This window comes from Neolamprologus multifasciatus, chromosome 20 (genome assembly GCF_963576455.1).
Source record: "Neolamprologus multifasciatus chromosome 20, fNeoMul1.2, whole genome shotgun sequence".
Classification (NCBI taxonomy): Eukaryota; Metazoa; Chordata; class Actinopteri; order Cichliformes; family Cichlidae; genus Neolamprologus; species Neolamprologus multifasciatus.
In genome coordinates, this window is record NC_140458.1 from 17,634,312 (window position 1) to 17,660,302 (window position 25,991).

General features: G+C 40.2%; 1 protein-coding gene across 3 annotated transcripts in view; it reads right to left on the reverse strand.

The window, feature by feature from the left end:
- Positions 1-25,661, reverse strand: part of rtel1 (regulator of telomere elongation helicase 1) — a 45,528-nt gene extending 19,867 nt beyond the window's left edge. For all 3 annotated transcript variants that reach the window (XR_014871415.1, XM_085144997.1, XM_085144998.1), the window contains exons 1-11: positions 23,164-25,661; positions 19,143-19,338; positions 13,604-13,697; positions 12,843-12,924; positions 10,495-10,555; positions 7,948-8,023; positions 4,021-4,105; positions 3,825-3,890; positions 1,842-1,998; positions 1,541-1,579; positions 1,388-1,463 (exon numbers count right to left, since the gene is read on the reverse strand). Coding sequence is in view for 2 of the 3 variants with exons in the window: in XM_085144997.1 (XP_085001123.1) it covers positions 1,388-1,463; positions 1,541-1,579; positions 1,842-1,998; positions 3,825-3,890; positions 4,021-4,105; positions 7,948-8,023; positions 10,495-10,555; positions 12,843-12,924; positions 13,604-13,697; positions 19,143-19,338; positions 23,164-23,265 (1,034 nt within the window). In the remaining variant the exon portion in view is untranslated. The remainder of the gene's footprint in view (positions 1-1,387; positions 1,464-1,540; positions 1,580-1,841; positions 1,999-3,824; positions 3,891-4,020; positions 4,106-7,947; positions 8,024-10,494; positions 10,556-12,842; positions 12,925-13,603; positions 13,698-19,142; positions 19,339-23,163) is intronic.
- Positions 25,662-25,991: the final 330 nt, after the last annotated feature.

Consider the following 25,991-nt stretch of genomic DNA (forward strand, 5'->3'; position numbering starts at 1 on the left):
GACCACTTTCTTCTTCTTGTTTTATTTTAAATACATGACTCCAACCACAGATTTGTCACAGTGTCACCACACTACCCTAAAATATTTTGGGAACATTTGTGTCAGTTTCCTGCAATAAAGTATGATAAAAATGACAATATAAGTAAAACTGATCTCAGACTCAGAGCTTGTTGTTGTTCTGCTGTGTGTCCATTTTAACAGCGGTTAAATTGACTAATGTACTTTTTTTTTTTAAATGTTTTTTGTATGCAGTTAACACTGATTCACACAAAACATTATAGACAATTATTTCAAATATGGATGTAAAAGAAAAGCGTTTTTCATGCTGCTAAAAATCAAATGTGATATCTCAGTTTTTCCTTCTGCACAACAATGTTGTGCAGAAAAAGTTTTCTGTAATTATATAACATGTAGGATGTCACCAATGTTCAATTTGTCTTAATCACTCTATAAATTCCAGTTATAATCCAATATATATGATCATTATATATAAGAACCAATGTATCTATAATAATAGTTATAATCAGGTGTTTTTCTTGAGGCCACATTGTTTTAGCCTTTTTTTAAAAGATTAATTTGGGCATTTTTCTTTTGTTTGATACATGCAGTACATAGGAGGCGCAGCTGAGTGAGGCAGTGGTCAAAGCGTGAACTCGTGCGTGTCACTTATGATTTCTCATTGAGTTTGCATATAACCTTTGGGTTAGAGAGGAAATGCACGTGCTAAATGTCAGGAAGTTCTCAGGGCATTCCCATGAATGAAAATTGGATGTAGACAGCCTTTAAACATAACAGACATCATACGAAGCACAAACGCACAAATCTATGCATAAAACACACACGAACGATACAACACACCAACCTGTGACGCGTGTTTTCTTACCTGAACCATACTCTATGGAACAGAACCGACTCAGACGTGTGTGGAAATAAATGCCGACAGTCTGTTTTGGAAAAATGACGAATTGACGCCTTTAAAATAAAATTTACTCTCATCCTGGTCAGACTGCACTCCAAGTCTGGCTTTGTTGCCTTAGAAGCTTTCTCTCTTACATTGTCTGCTTTTTCCACATGACCTTAACGGCATTCAGGGAACCAACAAAATAAATATGAACAGATACACGTTCTTATCTGTTCTGTAAGGATATGTGTATCTTTGTGAAGCTAAAACTCAAACATTTTAATGCCATCATATTTCAAACCTGCATTGTTGAAGGTGGAAAAGCTTTGACAATATTTATTATTTTCTTGGACCAGCTCTCACCAAGTGTGCTTTGAGATTTATTTATTCATTTTCATATGTTTGGAACAACTGTATAATCAGTTTATTAATGGGCAACCCATACGCTCTTATTTTGAAAGCCTACTCAGCACTGCTGTCACCTACATTCCAGGTTTGGTAATGCCTTTATCACTTGGAACATCATAGCAATCAATGGCAGCTTCCAGATCCAGTAGTATCTCTGTTAAAGCAGAAAACAAGTTTAGAAAAAGACCTCCAATCATCAACCAACAGGACGACCCACTCCACAATACTTACGTTTGATTTTAGCGATGGTGGACAAATCTAATTTTAAACCTGAAACAAAACAAAAGACAAAATATCAAAATACCTGCAGCTGACAATCTTTTACTTGCTTTACTAAAGAATAAACTAAAATTACTAGTAATAATGAAACTAAGGCCAAGGCAAAACTAAGGCTAGTAAAGTAGAAGTAAATCCAAACTTTTAAAGTATACAAGTAGCCCAAAGTACCATGACATTCATAAACAACTATACACTCTAAGTATTAGATGGAAAACTCTGTTAGGAACACGTGTATAAGCGAAGGTTTTCTTACCAGAGCTGAGGGATTCCACGTTGACGTCTTCACTCACAGAGTCTTTGTGGCTGATTTCTTTAGCCTGCTCCACAAGCAGCCTGTCCACAGCATTGATGGCCGAGGCTACATCATAAGGAGTCAGATCAAACGATGTTGATTCTTCACATGTCTTCTCCTGCAAATAAAAGAGACATCAGATCAGGTGGGATAGTATCAACAAAAGTAATTATCAGCATAATTCAAATAACAAATATTTATTTTAAACATTATTATAAGTCTGTGCAACCAATGTTTTTGTAAATAGTAACTTTATTTATATAGAACCTCTAAACCCAGTGAATGAAATGAAAATGGTGTGTGGTTACTACATGTCAAAGAATGATAGTACAGGTAATGTAAATGTAGAGTTTGTCTGAGAATGTTGTGTCCACAAAAACATAGATTTTAGTGGAGCAAACTGGCATTAGACCATCACAACCAAGGAGTCCTTTGTCTCAAGTTACAGTAGTTGTTGCATTAAGCTGAATGAGATTTTGTAAGGAAAAGTGGCCATTGTGTAATAAATAGATGAAAATAACGTGATGAGCATGTTCCAGAACAGTGTTCACATTAATAATCATAACAAATTAGCTTTAATCAAGAATGACATATGCTTAGATTGTTGCTTTGCAAAAATCCCAAATATGTTGTTTTGCTCTCTACTGCTGAAATGATTGACCAAAAAAATATTATAACATTGGCAGGCACCAGTGCTACACCTCAGCATCAGGGTAAGTAGGATTTTCAGAAAGCGTGACCTCTGACCTTGACCCTGAGTTCATGGTCACGTATTTATCACATTCTTCAATAATGAATCATGCCTTAAATATGCAGCACCTTGCATTGTGCATTAACTGTAAATTTAAATGTTATAAGAAAATGATCAGACAAAAGAGGGTTTTCAGGAGATCCTGTAAATTGTTCACTTTCTATATCTGTTGCTCGTGTCTCGAGCTTCACATGTGTCGAAACAGATTAGCATATTACTAGAGTTTGCTCCTCAGAGGATGTGTCACCAAACTGGAGACTAGAGACATAGACAGGTGTGGTGGTGTACCGGGGCCTCTGTTTAGGACTACACTTCCTGCTGACTGTCACCCAGCTGTCCCGTTTTCCCGGCTGCTTGGGACAATCTGCTGGGCGAAAGCTAACGGTGGCTATGCTTGCTTTGGCTGCACCTGCTACATGGGCCTGGCTAGATACAGGTTTTTCAAGGGTGTGAACCCGGGACTCCAGAGCTGTAAACAGGCTACATTTATTACAAGTATTACTAAAGAGGGCCGAGGAGTAACTAAAGCTCTGACATACTGAGCAGGAATGTGGAGGAGGGACAGGTGAAGAGGCCGTGCTGATAGAGAGTCGGCTACAATCAAAGTGAGCAAATTCCTAAAGATACAGTGAATGAATACTGTGAGTATAATTAGTGGGTGAATCAAAAGAGAGTGTGGTTAGTTGACAGAATGTGAAGATTACACTGTGAAATCTCCAAGTTATATACATGGCATGATGATACAGGAGAATATATGCTTTGACAGGTTTTTCAGTTCATAGAAGAAAATACTTGTTCATTTGCAAAATACTACTGCGATCTATAAATTGTAATGCACACTAATGACATGGGATGTAGTAAAAACCACACATTTTTCTGAAGATATTAGTTCAATATCTGGTTTTCAAAAGGACAGTTCTTTAAAGGTGAATGGTTTTTTTTGCACTTGTATTTCTTTACACTAAAACAAAAGGAAAATATGGAAACATTGGTTTTAATATGTCCTTATGGTTTGAGTAGGCCAGCCTCTCTGATTTCAAATTAGGCTCGATGTGGCCTGCAAGTTAAAATGAATTTGAATCCCTCTAGTGTAGACCATCCCCGTTTAGTAGTGGGTCACTTGTGGTCTTCGAAGCTTTTATATACAACAATGCCAATTTTTAGTGAATACATTTGACAGGGTATAACCTTACCACATTGTGAGCTTCGTCAAAGATAACCACAGCTCCATTCAGGTCGATATTGTGTGCCTTGCGGCTCTGTGGAATGAGAGAGGGATCTCATAGAGATTAGAAATGACAGTGCCAATCACAACACTAAAGTCTCTGTTGATGCTCATTTATGGTCACATATGTCAGCCTCAGATGTAATGTGGATGACAGAGCTTACCTTTGGATCTAGCAGGTAGTTGTATGGCATAAAAATGACATCTGCTTGTTGTTTCAGTGAACGGGAGAGGTAGTAAGGACAGACTCTGTGGAAGAATTTGCAAATGCGAATTCAAATACATGAACTTTACGGAAAAACTGATTCATTCTGATAGCTGTTTAAAGAGATAACATAGTACAAAAGGTATAGTTTCCATCCACTAGCCGGTGACCATATAGCCCAGCAGTTACTGAGTTTCAGTGGTTCTTGGACGAGTTGCTGCACTGTTAGGGGAGGTGGTTGTTAAGGCTTTTAAGATTTATTGCTCAGATGACTGTTGCATTTTGACTCAGAGAATTTGAAGGGTTAAAAAGACATTAAAATGAAAGAAAACATCATGCCTCTGGTGCTGTTTCTTAGTAGTGAAGTTTCAGGACAACTACTGAAAGAAAGTCAAAAAGCATCCTTCAAATGATAATGGCTCATTTGTGATAAGGCCTTTTCATTCATTTCAAATCTGCACCAGTTGTTACTTTAGCCCTTCTCCATTTTCTATTTTAGCACTTCTCTATTTTCTTGTGCTCCTTCCTGATGTTGCTGTCCACTCTATCACAGCTGCGGTTTTCTGTTACTTGAAAGACCCACAGGACACAGGCCCAATTTTTCTCAACCACCTTTGGTGTTGTCTCCCATCAGGACCTGGGGACTCCTAGTACACATGCAGCACAGATGTTCCTGTTTCCCACTCACTTGATTGTCCTTCTCAGTGTAGCCTGCCCTAGTTTGCATCTTACATCCCGCTACTATGCGCTGGATAGTCTCCGGGGAACCTTTGCACAGTCTGCAACTTGGGTCCTGTCCGTTATGGATTCTGCTGTCCTTTAACCCGGCCTTTTCTAGCTACCATGTTGATGGTACGTCCACTGCAGGGATTGTCCATGATGGTTCCTGATCATGTCTTTGGCATACTTGGAGCAGCTCACCTCGGGTGGCCCATCTTGCTGATGTATTCATGGATGCTCAGTGTTTCATCCTGCATTGTGACTTTGCCTCTTTCTGTTGCCTGTGGTGCTGGGCGTCTGATGGAGATCTCTATACATCGTGAGGAGTTTTCATGTCCTGATATCAGTGGCCCATACAGTGGGGCAAAAAAGTATTTAGTCAGCCACCGATTGTGCAAGTTCCCCCACTTAAAATGATGACAGAGGTCAGTAATTTGCACCAGAGGTACACTTCAACTGTGAGAGACAGAATGTGAAAAAAAAATCCATGAATTCACATGGTAGGATTTGTAAAGAATTTATTCGTAAATCAGGGTGGAAAATAAGTATTTGGTCACCTCAAACAAGGAAAATCCCTGGCTCTCACAGACCTGTAACGTCTTCTGTAAGAAGCTTTTCTGTCCCCCACTCGTTACCTGTATGAATGGCACCTGTTTGACCTCATCATCTGTATAAAAGACACCTGTCCACAGCCTCAACCAGTCAGACTCCAAACTCCGCCATGGCCAAGACCAAAGAGCTTTCGAAGGACACCAGGAAAAGAATTGTAGACCTGCACCAGACTGGGAAGAGTGAATCTACAATAGGCAAGCAGCTTGGTGTGAAAAAATCAACTGTGGGAGCAATCATCAGAAAATGGAAGACATACAAGACCACTGATAATCTCCCTCGATCTGGGACTCCACGCAAGATCTCATCCCGTGGGGTCAAAATGATCATGAGAACGGTGAGCAAAGATCCCAGAACCACACGGGGGGACCTGGTGAATGACCTGCAGAGAGCTGGGGACCAAAGTAACAAAGGTCACCATCAGTAACACACTACAACGGCAGGGAATCAAATCCCGCAGTGCCAGACGTGTTCCGCTGCTGAAGCCAGTGCATGTCCAGGCCCGTCTGAAGTTTGCCAGAGAGCACATGGATGATACAGCAGAGGATTGGGAGAATGTCATGTGGTCAGATGAAACCAAAGTAGAACTTTTTGGTATAAACTCAACTCGTCGTGTTTGGAGGAAGAAGAATACTGAGTTGCATCCCAAGAACACCATACCTACTGTGAAGCATGGGGGTGGAAACATCATGCTATGGGGCTGTTTTTCTGCCAAGGGGACAGGACGACTGATCCGTGTTAAGGACAGAATGAATGGGGGCCAAGTATCGTGAGATTTTGAGCCAAAACCTCCTTCCATCAGAACTTTGAAGATGAAACGAGGCTGGGTCTTCCAACATGACAATGATCCAAAACACACTGCCCAGGCAACAAAGGAGTGGCTCCGTAAGAAGCATTTGAAAGTCCTGGAGTGGCCTAGCCAGTCTCCAGACCTCAACCCCATAGAAAATCTGTGGCGGGAGTTGAAAGTCCGTGTTGCTCGGCGACAGCCCCAAAACATCACTGCTCTTGAGAAGATCTGCATGGAGGAATGGGCCAAAATACCAGCTACTGTGTGTGCAAACCTGGTAAAGACCTATAGTAAACGTTATTGCCAACAAAGGTTATGTTACAAAGTATTGAGTTGTATTTTTGTTATTGACCAAATACTTATTTTCCACCCTGATTTACGAATAAATTCTTTACAAATCCTACCATGTGAATTCATGGATTTTTTTTTCACATTCTGTCTCTCACAGTTGAAGTGTACCTCTGGTGCAAATTACTGACCTCTGTCATCATTTTAAGTGGGGGAACTTGCACAATCGGTGGCTGACTAAATACTTTTTTGCCCCACTGTATATCCTCTAGTGGCCAATTTATTATTTCAGCTGTGGCACACTCAGGCACTTGTAGATTGTTGATTTGACCACTCCTATTTATTTTAGAGTAATTTGTTAGAGTAATAATGTTCTCCTTCACTTCGATATGACTTTGGACCTCATATTGAAAGTTCTAGTGAACTGCTACAAAATGCAAATTCAGCACTTGGAATCAACTCTAGATCTGTTATCTGATTAATATGTGATGGAATAATGAGAGAACAGTCCACACCAGTCAGTTATCAGACTACTTTAAAGTGCTAAAAATAGAGGACGATGCATTAAAAATGGCTGCAATTCTGAAACAATTAAGACTTAATGTCTGTTAAACCCCACTCACTTTGCAAGTGTACACTTAAATCACATTTTCATTGTTGACTGTGAGAATCTACTGTATGGCATGCAGAGTCAAATATACAAAAATTTAATAACTGTCTAAATGCTTATGAAGTTAACTGTACATTTCGGTTTTCCTCCAACCACTCACTCAGTACACAGCGTCATTTACTTGGGATCCACAAGTATTTTGTAACTAAACAAGAGTATCGAATTTTTTGTGTGTGTGTTGTTTGTTTTTTTTATACAAGAATTATTAAATAATTATGAATATATTAATAAATCTGCAATTTTCCTAATTTGCAGAGGTGATGCTACAGTGGACCCTTTGGAAGTCTAGTTCTTGCTGCATGTTTAATATCCCCACTTTAAGTGGATAAGCAGACCCACCCACTCTAATGAAATGCCCATATTTGGTCACATATTTAGTGGATCACTTCACTGTTCTGATCAAGACTTCAGCTTTCTAAATTGTGACCATCTGTAGATTACTGACAGATGGATGACAATGGAGGTTTCACACTGGAGAGAGTGCAGTAACAAAGCGCTGTACACAAAGGTTAAAATAAACATACCAATATAGACAATACAAAAGGTTACATGTAAATAAAAATGTATTTTTAAAAAGAATGTTGATCAACAGCAGGCTTGTTTAAACAGAAAAGTTTTTAACTACTTTTTAAATGATTCAACAGATTGATTCAGAAGCAGAAAAATCAAATATTAAGACATTAGTTTGGTGTCACACAGAGACACCCAGCCGCCAATGTTACCAATGATTATTTCTTACCAAAGAAAGAAAGTGCAGTACAGAGACTGAAACAGACAACTACAAAAAAATGAACACACGAACTACAAACCTCTGTTTGGTGCCAAATTGGACCAAATCTTCCACATCGAGGATAGAATTAACCAAATCTCTGTCAGTGCTCTTATCTAGAAGAAGAAAAAAATCAAGCTTGAGATCTGGTATTTATAGGATACTAAATCACTGAAACGTGATTAAAACCAGGGCCATCACAGGTGACCCCTTGCATCCCACCCACCACCTGTTTGACCCAGACGATGCCTCAGGTCAGGCAGGTCCTAAACCTTCAGACTCAAACAGATTTTTTTCCTGGAAGGACTATAATAAATCAAATACTATGTACAGAAGGCTAGAGTGTAATCAAAATATAAAGTGTAATTAATTATACATACTATTACAATGCTAAGACATTCAGAATGTATGAGTGTCATTATAACTAGCAGCATAACTAACTTCATACCTACTACAAGCTTTATCCAAAAATTAAAGTTTGAAGCCTAAATTAAAAACATGTAGAGTTCAGGAGGGACACACACCAGTCTGTGTCCTGAACTCAAAACAGGAGCTATATAGAACCAACAAAAACAGTCACATCAAGGTGCGTCATTCTACGAGGTTAAGCCCTACAATATTTAAGAGAAAAATCACAATAATAAAACAAAATCAAGTGAAGAAACCTTCAGCAGAATCAAGCTCAGAAAGGGCAATCTGCCATGACAGGTTGGGGGATCACGGGAAAGACAAAACGAGAGAGGAGAAAACAGAAAACACATGGTGGCTCCTCACCACCATGTGTTTTCAGGTGCCTGACGCACGCATGGAGACATCATCTTGATGTATTTGTAGATGCTCTATGTTTACTTTTGAGCTCCGACACTCAATCAGTTGGTGGCAGTGCCTGGTGAAGCTAGCAAACACAGCTCACATTAAAACCTCCAAACACTCATTGTGTATTTTAATATTGCACCAAGACCTGGGAAGAGAGGAGGAACAAGACGTGACGCCAAGCTGGGCAGCAACTGGAACCACAATTGTGGACGTTAAAACGGGTAAAGACCAATCACTGTAAACACAGAAACGCAAACTGAATCGTCTGTATTTCAATTACACCCCCTGTGGCCCCAACGAGGAAGCTTCCTGGCTCCGTCCTATCACCTCCAGTCACTGAGGGACAGCTGTGGTGACCTACTGACCCTTTTCCTTCTTCTCCCTCTCTCTCCCCATGATTCCGGTGGCGACTGCACCTGATTTACCATGGGTCACTCAGATGTCGGGGCAGGAGTGCTGCAGTTGCACAACCTCCGAGTGTCTGTTAATTGAGATGGGCCATGTGTTCTGTGTCCCCAATTTCTGGAGGGCCATACAGCGTTCCTGTAGGGTACCAGAGGGGTACATTCCAGACTACGCTGCGCGGCAGAGCTTGGCCCATCAAAACCTGGTTTGGACGGGGGCATTGTTGGAGGCAGAGTGGGTGGAGATCAGGTGTGTGAATGGGGATTTTCATAAGTATCCTGTGGTGCAGCTGGAAATTAAATACAAGGGCAAAATTCATTTACTAAGGCTGTGGACCAACAGGGACATGAAGTGTATGCGCTCAGTGGTGAGGTAAGGTCAGACTTCTTGAATGAAACCAGATCCTTGGGATATCATTTTCAGTTATATGGGAGTCACTGAAAGCCTATCACATTTTCCACAGCAAGAATAATAGCGGACACAGCGCGATAATAAATAATTATAATAGTCTGTCATCAAAGTAACAAATGCATGGACTAGATTCTTAACATAACAGTTTTCCCCCCTTTTTAAATCAACTGAAAGCAGGCAGTAGATATTTTATTGATATCCACATTTTGGACATTCCTGGACTCCAAACTTTCTCACAGTAGTGCTTCCTCACAGGTTGTGCCATACTTCGAGAGTGTCGGATTATAATATTATTTTATGCCATGTTAGACCCCTAATTAAAGATTGTGAATTATTATGTAGTTTTAGTTTGCATTATGCTCCTGAATTAGAAGAAGGTGATAACTATTACATTTGGTAAACTGATTTGCATTATATTAGACTGTTGATATTGTGAATGAATGATATTGTTTTATGATGCATTATACTGCTGAGTTATAAGAAATACTGTTTGCAGAAAGTCATCGCCTTATTTGTCTGGTTAGAAGAGAACAGAGCATACTGCCCCATCTCAGCAGGAGCAGATAAACAGGGAGCCAAGGTCGTAGCTTAGGCGCTGTGTGAGAGAAAGAATGTGAATGTTTAGGCTTTTATGATTAGGTGGGGGCCACTAGAGGCTATAAGAGTTTGATCAAGGCTCCACCATTTTGAGATCTGATGCTGTCTGCTGTATGGTGTCCATCTCCCACGCGTGTGTTCATTAAATCATCGTTTGACTTGACCCGGCCGGACCAGTGTGGTTATTTTTGGTTTTCCTCTTGTATCCATCCCCAATATTTGAATCCGTAACAAGAGTTATTAGTGTCAAATAATATAATATTTAAATTATACATGTAGTCAGTAAAACATAAAAAGGTAACAGGACATGCTTTTCCACTCTGCTTTTCCATTCTGCTACACTCTGTTAGACCATTACCTTCAACGTTGTTGTAGTAGACACATGACCTGGTGGAAACTTTGGCTCTGCACATATGAACCTGAAAAACAAATAAATGATTCCACATTAAGACAAACCACTAACCATCTAGCCCTAACCCATTACTTATCTTTTTTTTTTTTTTTTACCAGCTAGATCACTGGCAACGTTGTGCACGAAATTAATGTGTTAAGATAGATAGATTGACCCAGGAAACTTACAAATTTGAAAATAATCAAATCTTTTTCATTACTCAACAGGACTGTCAGAATAAAAATGAAATTAAAAAAAATAGCTAATGCAAATTAAAGCATTACAAGTATTTAAACAAAAAACTGTGAAAATAGGAATCTACTAATGACTTTTGTCCATAGGTTTCCTGGAATAATCTGCAGAAGGAACTGAAACTGTCAGGAACGGTTACCATGAGGCAGTGTGACTGTTTGTATTGTCGCTCTTAATGATCTGCTATTGTATATTTTTTTTCATGTTGGTACTTTGATGGAAATTTCTTTTACCTTAGTATATTGATTATGTGTTTTACAATAGAATACGTATGGAGATATTAGTTAGAGATAGAAAGGATAGCATCATATATGTGTTTTATGCTTTACACACACAGTTATTGTAAGTTAGATGTGGACTGGCACACCCAGGCACCATTAGACACTGGAGAGGAAGAGACCCCTCTCTGACCTTTGGGAGTGAGGGGGCCTCCGGGGGGAGGCCTTGGAAGGTAAATCTTCATGTGACTGTTAAGTGGAAAAACAAGGTTTCAACTCTCTCTCTGTCTGCAGATGATATAACCCTCTCCCCAGCCACCTCCTCTAGCTTATCCGGGGGAACTCTAAGGCGTTCCCAGGCGAGCCGAGAGATATTATCTCTCTTGTGTGTCCTGGGTCTGCCCCGGGGCCCTGTCCCGGTGGGACGTGCCTGGAACACCTCACCCAGGAGGCGACCAGGAGCCATCCTTGTCAGATGCCCGAACCACCTCAACAGGCTCCTTTTGATGTGGAGGAGCAATGACTCTACTCTGAGCCCCTCCTGGATGGCCGAACTCCTCACCCTATCTCTAAGGGAGTAACCAGCCACCCTTCGGAGGAAGCTCATTTCCACGATCTCGTTATTTCAGTCACTACCCACAGCTCGTGATGTAGATCAACCAGTAAATTGAGAGCTTCACTTTTACACTCAGCTCTTGCTTCACCACAACGGACCGGTGTAGCGTCCGCATCACTGCAGCTGCAGCACCAATCCGTCTGTTGATCTCTCTTCCTCCTTCACTTGTGAACAAGACCCTGAGATACTTGAACTCCTCCACAGGAACTCGTCCCTGACCCGGAGTGGGCACTCCATCTATTTCCTTCTGAATAACATGGCCGCAGATTTGGAGGTCACCTCATTTGCTTTTTGCAGATGATGTGGTTCTGTTGCCTTCATCAGGTGATCCCTCAAAGCTGATGGAACAATAGATTACAAAATCTGTGCCATTATGAAATGAATGGCACTGATGACTGATATTATATACAACTATGCTAATAGATATTGGAATCATATCTATTATTATACCCATCTATATACTTACATTTTTCCCTCTTTTTTGTGTGGGGCAAGTGTATACAGCCATCTGAGGGGGAGTGGGGGTAATGATGAATATGGTGAATAGAATGTTGATAATGGGGTTGGACTTGATGATGAGTGGTTATTTTTATGTCATTTTGATTTTGTTTATGCATGTATCTGTGTGTATGTGTATATATTGTTTTGGTTGTTTTATATGTCCAAAATAAAAGTTCATCATCATCATCGTCATCATCTTCTATTCTGGATTTATGATGCTAAACCGAAGAGATCCAACAATGAGTTTGAACAAAGAAACTATTTTTCAGTTTTCCTGCAACAGTGACAACAAAGCTTATCTACAGATTATCTAAAGTTGCTGTTGAGGTGGTCGTTGATTTCATTGAGCTGCCTCAGATAAAATGCAACTCCACCGTCTTGAACTAGAGCTGGTGACAGTAGCACCTCTGTTCTTGAGATCTACTGCACACTGAAGGCCCACACCAACCAGAACCTGCAGCAGATGGAGAACTGGTTTATGCAATGCTATAGTTTTAGGCCGCTGAGCAGAACAAGAGTGACGCTACTGTTCTGAGCATAAGTCCAATAGAGTAGAGTTGGCACAACTGATGTTTGGTCTTTGTGAGTCTGTCAAAAGTAGATATTTTTTGGTAAATCAGTAGTGAGGTTGCAGACATTCAGTGTTTTGTGTTTAATACAATTCATTGGACATAACAATTTAAACATCCCATTATATTTATATCTTTAAAACTGCATTTATAACTTACTTTGACGTGGTTGCTCTCCTGACGCATGACTTCCTGGTTAATACACAACTGCTCTCTTGAGCCCAGCACACACACCTTTGGCCTGAATCAACAGAGACATTGGAGAACTGGATTACCATAAATAGCCAACAAAACCAGAACGGACAAGAGGTGCTGGACTCAGTAAGGCCTCAAAATGATTGTAGCATGTAGCATGTAATAACCCTTTAAAGTCCCACCAATATTTGGTCAAATGCCACTTAGCAAGTTGCACCTTGATCATACACCTTTAGTAGCTTTCAACAAGCTTCGGGATAATTTTGTAACTTTGTGCAATGTACAATTTAAATGGATTTGGGTTTCGACTCATCTGTGTAGGTAGCTGAAAATTGCAGATGAGCTTGAAAATGTTGATTTAAGAGCATATTGGTTGACAGCCTCAGTGCATGGCAATGTAAAAGTCGCTTCACTGAACAGTGAAGCTGACGCTGTAGAACTTTCCAGGTTATGGTAGGCTCCAGCTTTTGTGGTTCCTGGGTTGTCCATCCTAACCAAGTTTCCTCTCATCAGAGGGTAACAGTTTTAACAGGGTCTTGCCAGCAGTGACAAATAACTTACTTATGTACAATTGTTTCAAGAACTGATGACCTTGAAATTTGCAGCTGTTTTGAATTCCTCCCCAAATTGTATAAAATAAAACTGTTTTATATTGCGAACAGCTCTAATTCAGACAATCATGCATAATTAAAAACTTATATCCAATAGTTTTTAGAAATGCTTACCTGTATGAAGTGTTTTTTAATTCACTAATAACTTGTGCAAGCTGAGAATGTGTCCTCGATGCGTATACGATCTTGGGGACATCAGTGTAGTAAGCTTGAGAACAAGAAGAAAAGACAATTAGGGCTTTATACACTGCTGAAAAAACCTAATAGAACACCTATTAACATCGTATAGCATCAAGTCAAACTTCTGGGATATTGGGCCTCATTTACTAACAGTGTGTACGCACAAATCGTGTGTATGAACATTTCACGCACTGATCTGATTTATCAGTATTTTCGTTCCTGAATTTCTTCATCCTACTGGGCAACGAGACCTGCAGGGGTGTCGCTGGAACAGCCCGCCGGATCTGAACTTAGACAGCATTTCGAGGAGACTGGGGACATTCAGTCCGAGTGGACCATGTTCAGCACCTTAAATATTAAGAATATTTAAACGTCATGTCCTTGAGAAATGGGAAAGAAATCCATCAAACACCTAGTACAGGACACAGCAGAGCTGCATCTGGCCCTTCAGCTGTTCTATCAACTATTCAGCAGAAGTGGCAATGATTAAACCATTAATTAAAACGCCATCACTTAACCCAGAGGTCCTAGCTAATTATGAACCAATCTCCAACTTTCCTTTTATCTAAAACAAACAAACAAATAAAAAAAAACAAACCAAAACAAACAATATTAGTGGTAAAACAGCTACGTGATCATCTGCAGAGGAATAGTTTATTTGAAGACTTTCAGTCAAATTTCTAAACTCATCACAGTACAACAATCACATTAGTGAAGTTTACAAATGATCTTCTTATGGCCTCTGACAGTGGACTCATCTCTGTGCTTGTCCTGCTAGACCTCAGTTCAGCGTTCGATACTGTTGACCATAATATCCTATTAGAGCGATTAAAACATGCTGTAGGTATTACAGGTACTGTGCTGCAGTGGTTTGTATCATATCTATCTAATAGACTCCAATTTGTACATGTAAATGGAGAGTCCTCTTCACACGCTGAGGTTAATCATGGAGTTCCACAGGGTTCAGTGCTAGGACCAATTCTGTTCACATTATACATGCTTCCCTTTAGGCAGTATCATCAGAAGACTTCATGCTAGACTACATTTTCACTGCTATACCCAACTCTATCTCTCCATGAAGCCAGATAACTATGGCGTTATTTTTGTGCCACTATTCTGAGCGCACGTAAAAACAATCTGAGCGCATGTAAAAAATATTTGCAGGTGCAAGTGTTGCATTTGAGGAGAAATTTATTTTGAGCAAAGAAAAGCTAAATTTGAGTGAACAAAATTCATTGCTGCGTGCAAAAAATGTATTTCATTGTTTGCTATTATCCACACACACACACACACACACACACACACAATAGCAGCCCCTCTCGCTCAGTTTTTCCATTTGCGCTCGCTCTCAACGTGTTGCTCGCGCTCTCAACGTGTTGCTCGCGCTCTCAACGTGTTGCTCGCGCTCTCAACGTGTTGCTCGCGCTCTCAACGTGTTGCTCGCGCTCTCAACGTGTTGCTCGCGCTCTCAACATTTCTGCCCACCCGTCCAAAACTCAAACGAGGCAGTGGTGGAGGAAGACAGAGTGGCGGAGTTTGAAATATTACTCTGTCTAGGTCACAAAATAAACTTTTAAGATATTTTCATGTGAGAATGGTGCTGTGCAAACTTCAAATATCTGCTCGATTAACAAGACATCACATATTTGCATAAGTGCTCTAACGTTTTCGGAGATGCCTGTTACCCACCAGCTGACCGGGTGGTCACTCGGGTTAAACATAATATATAAAGCTGCACTGAGAAACAAAATCAGCCGACTACACCACCAGGTATTATAGGAAAAACCATAAAGCCTTTGAACTAAAACGAACGCTGTTGTGACAGTGACGTACACTGTCTTGTTGGTATATATGTATGATTTGTATCACCTTCATGTTTCCAAAACGATATCATGACCAGCAGCTTTTACGGCTGTGGCTCCAGCAAACATCAGCTGATACTAGAAAATAATATTAAATAAATTCTAACAGCTTATCAAGCTTGAACGTGCTGCTGTTGTTTAGCGCGACATCCGCTGGTTTCCTGTTTCTGGCGCAAAGTGGGCGATAAACAAACAAGAGAGATGATCAGCTGATCAGTGATCAGTTGCATGATTGAAGTACCAACAGGAGAGGGAGGGGGAGAGAATGAGAGGAGAAGAGGCAGCTGACAGCGTAAAGACAGAATAACTCCAGCTTTGTGTCTTTCTCATTCTCGCTGAAGTCCGGGACGGATCGCGTTCCTTTTCCCCTCAATACGGATGTATTGTAATTGGTCCAGCCTAGAGCTGATCATGACCAATTGACTAATCCACCACCTTTCATTGTTTATACTGTTAGAAAAACAAACAAACATAAAAATGAAAAATCACCATCAGCCCACCGGGCAAATGCCCTGTATGCCCAATGGCCAGTCCGGTCAGCTGGTGGGTAACAGGCATCTCTGAAAACATTAGAGCACTTATGCAAATATGGGGAGTCTTGATTAATCGAGCAGACATTTGAAGTTTACACAGCACCATTCTCGCATGAAAATATCTTAAAAGTTTATTTTGTGACCCAGAAAGAGTAATATTTCAAACTCTGCCACTCTGTGTTCCTCCACCACTGCCTCGTTTGAGTTTTGGACGAAATGGATTCTGGGATATTGCATTTCGTCATTTCGAGCTGATTGGAGACCAGAACAGCCAATCAGATTTTTTTGCATCCAAGTCTGTGATTGGCTGGTTTTGTGGCACAAATATAACGGTGTACAGAAAGAGTTGAGCGTGCATGGGCAGAAATGTTGAGAGCGTGAGCAACACATTACAAGCAAGCGCAAATGCAAAAAACTGAGCGAGAGGGGCTGCTATTGTGTGTGTGTGTGTGTGTGGATAATAGCAAACACTGAAATATAGTTTTTGCACGCAGTAATGCATTTTGTTCACTCAAATTTAGCTTTTCTTCACTCAAAATAAATTTCTCCTCAAAATGCAACACTTGCACCTACAAATATTTTTTTTACATGCGCTCAGAATAGTGGCACAAAAATAACGCCATAGATAACACACACCAATCAGTTAACCTCTTGGCCTCTGACTTTCTGCTTCTAAATTCAGATCAAATAGAGTTCAGTGTACTCAGCTCTGAAAATATGGTGTCTAACCAGATGCCATTATCTTGTTCTCCGGTAACACTGAGGAATCTTGGAGTCATTTTTGAACAAGATATGTACTTTAATGGGCACATTAAACAAATATATTTCAGGATGCAGGATGTGGGAGAGAGAGATGGATAGGCCGTTATTTAGGAAGTTGCTGTGTGTGCCAAAGATGGGCCAATAAACTACACTTGTTCTCTGTTAACTCAGAGTGCTGACTGCTGTTATCTTCACCATACCTCTCTGCGTAACTGTGGTGTCAGAAGTGAATTAAAGAGGAAAACACACTAAATGAGAGAAGTAGGATGTGGAAAAACCGGTGGGACAAGGAAAAGTTCCCTTCCTGACATTGAAGAAAGAGAAGGTGGAAAAACATATAAGCTAGATCCACCAACAGAAGGAGCGATGGCTGACGAGGATGATTTTGAGCCAGTGGTAAAGAAATTTCTGAACCTGATATCTTTGATGAAATTAGAGAATTCATTCAATGACCAAAAGAACAAAAACAATACTGCTTGAACAGATTAAACAGCTGAGGAATAATATACCAAAGCTGCAACATGATGTCTATTCTGAACTTCTCTATCGGCCTTCTGTCCAGAGTGACATTTCTACAACAGCAGCCTCAGCTATCAGCTGTGGGAGCACCAAGCTGAGCTGCCTCCTCCATCTCAACCACTCAGTGCACAGCCTCAACAAGAATACGAGACTTTAAGGAAGGTGAGCATCCTGAACGTTTCTTTGTACGATTTGAACGCATAGCTAAAACACAGGGATGGCAAAGCCCTTGAGGCTTATGCTGACATGGATTAACAACAGTCTGACTCTTATGATGCTATTAAAGCTGCAGTGTTATCTAACTTTAATGTGACAGAGGAGACCTACAAATACCAGTTCCAGAGCACCAGAGGAACTGTGTGTTAGAGAAACCTTCAACTGGATAAAGGGGCTCTATAAGCGATGGACGTGACGTGACAGTCGGAGTAAAGAAGAGATTGGGGAAACCGTCATCTTAGAGCAGTTTATTCACATGCTTCATCCAGATGTCTGCACATGGGTGAAGGAGAACAATCCAAAGACAGAAGAGGAAGCTGCAAATGTGGCTGAATGTTACCTAGCTCCCCATAGATGACTGTGGGGAGACCAAGGTTTGTGGAGGTAAAACCTCCATGGGCAACTAGTGCTGAAAGCTTGGACCCTAGGTGTGGTAAGAAACCTATACATTGCAGTCAAAGGTACAACCTCGATTGCTATTACTGTCAGCAGCCTGGTCACAAAGCTGCTCTACGACTGTAACAGAGTAATATAACAAATGTCTTTGTCCTGAGTGTAATTAAGTAAGGTACTGCATTACTTTTAAGAAAAGTGTTGTTTTAACTTTACTCTTTTGGAGTAATGACACCAACACTGATCACAGCAAAGAGAGCAAATACCTCCAACACGCACAAACATTTGACCATGCAGGATGTAACTGATTTGCATGAAGGTAATGTCTTTGATATATTCCTCAAAGTAGAGCCATTGAGAATCAATAAGGAATCGAATCAAAAAGTGATATCAATTATGGAACTGGAATTGCTAAATTCTTATCCATTTCCATCCCTACCAAAGTGTTTGCTCATAGGGGGTCATATGATTGTTGGGGTTTTCTCCGTTTCCTTGTATTATTGTAGGGTCTTTACAATAAAAAGCACTTTGAGGAACTGTTGTTGTAATTTGGTGCTATATGAATAAAACTGAACTGAATTACACTACATTCTGTGTACACATGATATAGAGAAAAGGACAAAGTATTCCAAATTACACAATCAATGACAATCAATGGTGACAGGTCTGATGAATCAAAATATCAAAGTTCTGGTTCAAATTATTGTCAATATGTTTGAAATGGAACACAAAGTAGCCGACAACTAAAGAACAGCTTTGGAACATGCACTGAAAGTCCAAAGGAAATATTCCTGAAGAAATCACAAAGAGGGAGTTTATATTTTGTTAGGAAAATAGGATTTAACAATTTACTGAAACATGCATATGTGTCCAAACATACACAGAAATATTGTACATAAGGCAAAATCAGCATTTGTACAAGTCTAACAAGGTGGAAGTCAATATTTGGTATGATGACCTTTATTCTTCAACATAGTCTAAAGTGGTTTGAACACTCAAATAGAGTAGAAAAGCACTACATAGGAAACAGTCCATTTACCAAAATATAAAGAAATCAGTGCCAGCTCATTTTGTTTTGTACAGTAATGTAGCACACAGCATGTCTGTATGTGTGCATATGCATCTGTTATTCTTTTCTGACCGGTAAAATTAGAAAGGACTCGTGATGTGCAGATGATACAAACATACTTGGTTTGTCACCGTCAGTGGCAGCTGTCCCCCAGGAAGACAGAGGTGTGTTTGGAAACATCTCCTTGCCCAGCCTCTCTGCTATCTTCCGAGCAGAGATGGTGTCCTTGAAGTTCTCCCTCCAGGCCAGGGTGGCGCACAGCAGGCACAAAGTCTTACCTGTGCCTGTGGGGCTCTCCAGAACACCATTGACTTTCTGAAATAACCAGACAGATAAAGCTAAACAGAAAAACCGCACATTGTGATGGTGACAATATTGCAGTATTAGAGACTTCCAGGTATTAGACTATGCTTCTATGAGCAAACACTTGGCAGTGTGGAGGAAGATCTCCCTTTTAACAGGAAGAAATCTCTAGCAGAACCAGGTTCAGTTATCAGGGCAGTTATCTGCACAGATCAGCTGAACGGTAAGACATACACCTCGCCATGGCACAAAACAAACTATCAGAGCAAGTAGACAACCAGAATGTTCAGTGCAAAGATGGGACATCCCCCAGCAGCCTAATCTAAGGATGGTTCAGGGTTACCTGATCCAGTTCAAAGAGGATGGTTTGAAGCCCAATGTTAAAAGCAGGGAAGGCGTCTAGCTACAGAACCCAAACTTAGAGGTAGTTCAATAATACAAGAGCCTGGTAAATTTAGACTAAGAAGCACAAGTAAGGTTTCACTGTCAGAGCAAAATGTCCTGCTCGGGTAATATGTTATCATTCAAAAACATTCAAGATTGATTTTAAAATCAGTTCTCAACTTAACATGGGGGCTATTTCAGCTGTTTGTCAGCAGTCAAGAGCCAGAGTACACCCCAGACAAATCACCGGAGTGCTATTTATTTTATTTATTTATTTTTTACATAGAAACTATACAGAAATTGTAAGGACAGGCCCATGACATGAAGCCTCCTTTGTCATATCTTTTTTCCCCATCAAGTATTAAAACAGATCTGGACCATAAGCAAGTCAGTTTATCACCGATCTCTTTTACTATGGAGGCATGCTGAAAATCAGTGTCTTGTTTACGTGAAACAACACACTGTGAAACACATTATTGTGTGTGCTGCTTTTTGGTGCCACTGTTAAAAAGTCAGGTTCCTTTTTTGTCAGGGCTAGGTCACCCTCATGCCTTTCTGATCTTTTAAACTGGTACATTCCTGCAAGATCACTGAGGTCTGCGGATCAATTGCTCCTGGCTGTCCCGAGGTCCAGATTAAAGCAGAGGAGATTGGGCCTTTGCTGTGACTGCTCCTAAACTGTGGAATGAACTGCCCCTTCACATCAGAACCTCCCCAACATTGGACACTTTTAAAACCCGTCTGAAAACACACTTTTATTCCTTGGCTTTTAAATCAGAATGAGTTTGTATTACTTTTATTCATCTTCTTTCTCACTCAAATCTTCTAATTTCATGATTCTCTTTCTTAACTCTTATCATATCTCCCTATGTTTTTATTTCTTTTAATTATCTTAATTGTACAGCACCTTGGTCAACGGTTGTTGTTTTAAATGTGCTATATAAATAAATTTGACTTTTGACTTTAGGTCACGTGATCCTGAATCCATCCTTAGTTATGCTTCAATAGACTTAGGCTGCTGGGAACTTCCCATGATGCACTGTGTTTCGGCATCTCTCACCCCTTTTGACTCACTGTGAAGAGTGGTGTTAGGCACTCTGCTGTTAATTATGAATCATTATTAATCTCTGTCTCTCTTCCACAGCATGTCTTTATCCTGTCTTCCTTCTCTCACCCCAACCGGTCGCAGCAGATGGCCCCGCCCCTCCCTGAGCCTGGTTCTGCCGGAGGTTTCTTCCTGTTAAAAGGGAGTTTTTCCTTCCCACTGTCGCCAAAGTGCTTGCTCATAGGGGGTCATATGATTGTTGGGTTTTTCTCTGTTGTATTATTGTAGGGTCTACCTTACAATATAAAGCACCTTGAGGTGACTGTTGTTGTGATTTAGTGCTGTATAAATAAAACTGAACTTGAACTAAAAAACCAATATGATTGTACACTCATTTCTTCAACCCAGCTGTAACTGTAGCAACACAATGGAAGAGGTTACAAAAATCCAGTGGTGCACATCACTGCAACATCAGCATTACATAGGAACGTATTCGATAAATCATACTTCATCCAGTATAGCACAGCGACATACTGCCAACATCATTTACCCCCATTTCACCAACGCTTTTTAACTCTCTGGGCAATCCCTCCTGGGGATTTAGTGTGTCTTGAAAATAGAGCGTGAATTTTGAATGAAGCTAACAGTTTGAAAATAGAAGACACAGAAGATGAACAGTCATCTACATAAAATAATGTGAATTTTCATATCATATTAACGTGTTTGTCTGAAAAACTACGGAGAGTTTACTAACATTAGCTAATGGTAAATGGCCTGTATTTGTATAGTGCTTTACTAGTCCCTAAGGACCCCAAAGCGCTTTACACATCCAGTCATTCACACACACATTCTGGTAATGGCAGCTACATTGTAGCCACAGTCACCCTGGCGCGCACTGACAGAGGCGAGGCTGCCGGACACTGGCCTCTGACCACCACCAGTAGGCAACGGGTGAAGTGGCTTGCCCAAGGACACAACGACCGAGACCAGGGCTCGAACCGGCAACCTTTCGATTACAAGGCGAACTCCCAACTCTTGAGCCACGATCGCCTAATGATTATGTCCTGTTGCGGATGGCGCCCTGTTAGAAAACTTTGCTTAGCTGCTATGTTGGGCAGATAACACATTTCATGCCAGCGTTCCTCAAACATAAAAATCAAAGTATATTAAAATAAATTATTTTCCAGCATTTTGTTTTTTACCACAGGGTAACTCCATTAACACAATCACCTGGAGGAAACCTCTTTAGCTGAATGTTGTGGATTCTGATTACAATCAGTTCCTCTAATGGTTGCAATTTTAGGGGTAAAATTCATATCAAAACACACACACCTGAAGATGATGAAAAATCTTCTACAAGAAGAAGATGTAAAGTCTTGCTTACTCTGGACCTGCTGAAATGTCTTTTCTTGGATAAAGCTGTTTTAAAATTCATTTATTTTGTGTATTTGTACAGTCCTGAAAGATATCTGTGCATTCAGCTGCACTCGATTACTTTCTTTTTAAATGTGCTGCATCAGAATCCTCTTCAGTCACAGTCTTGCTGTGAAATATTAATGCATGAATGTATATGTTGAAAATAAATCAAGATGCAAAACCATTACTTTCACCTTTATTAAGGATATGTTGTCTTTCTGTCATCTTCAGTGTGTTTTGAGGTTTCAAAAACAGGTCATACATGTGCCTGGATCACTTTTCATTCCTAAGCAGATGTTTGCAGTAGCCTACACTGAATTTTAGAAAGGAACTAAGTATCCACGTGCTTTTTTTCTTAATTCATAATGTTATGTATGAGCCGAAGTATATTGTGTGTTATAAAAGCTATCGCCAGTAGTGGGCACCACGCCATGTTATGTGTGTGTGTGTGTGTAACTTCTTCAGGAATAGGATAATAAAGAGAAGAAGACGGAATGTAAACAGCTAACGTGTGTATCTGTCTGGCTCTTTATAATTCCTGCTTAGTGTACTGACACAACAGGGGGAAACATAACACATAATGTTCTATTATTAAAGAATATAGGAATGCTTGCTGTATTTTAATGCACACATTACACCACGACCTGAGTGAGAAGATCAGCCTGTATGAGTATGGCACAGAGAGCAGGAGGAAGTCGCTAAAGCAATGCTAAGATACGTAGATGCGACTGCCACCTGAAACGCAGGCAAAGCAGCACTAAACGACCTGTTCCCAAAGAGGAAACGGCGCCTATCCCGACAGACCCAGCAGATATATGTCGGCAATACGCCGTTGTGCTTTCTGGGAAGCGACGTTTTGCGCGAGCAGATGCGAGATCACTTCTGTCATGCGGCAAACGGTGAGCATGGTGGCAGCATAGCTGTGGCTACTCAGTACTGCCCTTTGCAGCTCGTTTCCATTAACAGACATACACAAGACAGTCGATTCTTACCTTCTGAAGACATTCGATCACTTTGTTCATGTATGCCTTCTGACATTCGTAGGGAGAAAAGGGGAAATTTACAGTCACTCCGCTAAGAGTCAGTGAAGGCATTCTGTCATCTGGCGTCAGTCGGCAGCAGCATAGACAAGTGTAGTTGTTCTTGTTTAGAGAGGTACTTCTTCTAGCGCTGTAGTCACTTCTACTGTTTGACCCGTTTAAATGGCTGAACTGTGGTATAATGTACTTTTAACATTGGCTCGTTTAGGCTCAGTAGAAAGGAGTTCCCAACTCTTGTTGTTTCGCGCCAGATTTCAGTTAGTTAACTTGCCCATGCGCACTGTGACGTTCAAAGGGTCACGGAATCCTGAACACTCCAACAGCAACCTTTAATTTTCTAAACCACTTTTCTCGCCTTCGATGGAAAAAGTGAGCAGGTCAGGGGAAAATGGGTAGGATAACTCATAAGGAGAAAAGCGGTGCACTGAGAATCGCAACGACTTTTTACAGTCTCCAAAGTATTGATGTCTGCCACGCTGAAACTACAACGTGCAGAAGATGGACTACAAAACGCGCGTCGATGCCGGTGTTGTACCTAAAAGTGCCGCAAATGAAATGAGCGAGGCTTTGAAATAATCTGAAACCCATCTCCACAGTGACATCTACTGGCCAATTTGGCTATCACTACATCTTGAAAATACCTTTCTGTGAAACAATGATGCAGACATGCCCTGCACAATTCCAAACAAAGCTACTTATTATATCAGACTGTCAGTAATTGTGATTAGCAGATGTTTTCATACAAACAAGGGAAAACAATAATGAGACTGTTAAAGACAGATCTGTGACTATAGTGATCGATGTGCTTCAGCAAATTTCTCCATCTGTTAATATTCCTGCTGCTCACAATAAATCAATTTATATAGTAAAACAAACAGAGAAAAGTCTGCGGTGTTCACTGTAACGACCACACTGATTTACAGCTGTTTTTGGGCTCAGACGGCTTCATTTGTGCTCACAGCCCTGAAACGTTGAATGTGTTTGTTTGACTTTTAGGTTTTCTGGAAGTTCATGTCATCAGGTTGGTTTTACACACTGTCAAGCGAAGCGAGAAGCTGGCATAGCGTTAGCAATGATTTTAATTAACTTAAAAATATACATTTAAATGAAAAGACTACATGTGTTTTCCTTCTTTATAAAAAAGTTAACATTTTCATGGGATAATTCTGACCAATCGTAACAGTCCATTTCACGCACATCTTCATCCTCTGCTGAGCAGCCTCTGAACTATGCAGAAACTTTCCTGAACTTTATCTTGTGACACTGGCGTGATGTTTTACTGGGAGTCTGGAGTTTTGGTCATAGTGAACCTGCATAAGAAAAAAAAAACACACATCTGTCATGAAAATTGTTAAGAAATAGATTGCCTGTAATTAATGAATGAGTTTTATGGGCGTCTCTTTTTATAGTATAAACATATTCTTTATGGCAGTGCATATGTAAGCAACAGATTGTAGTGAGGATGAAGTCACTTAATGCTGCAAATGACATTTTCTGTTGAAAGCAGACAAAACTAAATTTTCCCCTTAAAGCAGGTGTTCTCACACCTTCTTCATCTTTCTGCTCTTCCGGTGTCTCACCAATCTGCTGAACTCTTCATCTTCTCTCCTCTCCTCTCAACAATCCCCCCAAAACTTGGCCAGCATATTTTTTTTAACTTAATTTCAGAATCCGCGTTTAACTAACAGACTGATGAAATTCACTATGATAATTTACTAATCAAAAACAAACCATAATACCAACGGCTCTGTGATGTGAGTGACAGCTACATAGCTACTTTGTGTAAAGGTTTACCCGTGCTGTCAAATGTATTTATCCAAAACATGGATTACACACTCAGTACTTACGTTTAAACAAAACGTGGGTTGTTGGGCCACCACAGTGGGGGAGTTTAGGTCCATGTTAAAGGAGCGAGAGAATCACTCTTTTGTAACCATGTTGAATGTTTGCTATTGCGTTGATTCACTTGTCTGTACTGAATATTGTTATGTGTTATACTATGTTGTGACTTCTGTTGCCCTCTTGGCAAAGAGATTTTAATCTCAATAAGACTTTTATACAAATCGTGTAACTCACTAGTACACCAAAGTGACTACAAAGTCATCATGGAAAGAGCTTTTCTTTCAAATCCTTAGTGTTTAGGGAAAATACAAAGGCTTGACATTGTTAGTTAGTTCACTCTGCATGTCTGTGGAGTGAACAAACTGTATAAGATGCAGATTATGAAAGTCTAGCTGTAAGTTCTAGTCTATTTCATGAATACAGTTTTGGAGTTTTATTTCAGGTCTTTCATTAATATTAATATAATTAACACTACTTGGTCCCAACAGTAACTATGACTTATGTAATATGTGTAGTAGTGCTATTACTCTCATCAATGTGTTTTAGGATGAGTGGTTTGTTTGTAAAAATGTTTCAGAGTACTTATTATATTCCCTCATTGTCTTTCATTTTCAGAATTATATCAGGCTAGGAGCTTTATACAAGTCATGTAACGTAGAAGTACACAGTTATTATGGTTACATATATGTGGGGTCTGAAGTTACAGTGTATTTTTTAAATAGAAGAGGCTGACAGTTGACAGGTACGGTCAAACATATTCTATGTTTTTATTGGCTCGGATTAATATGTCTTACACCTTCTACTGTAAGATTTCTGTCACCATCTTACAATACTTACAGTACATAACAATCCCATTACAAAAACAGAGGTGACGACTGGCTGACATCTAAATCGACATCCACGACACAAGCAGGGCTTTGAGTAAAATGCCACTGTAC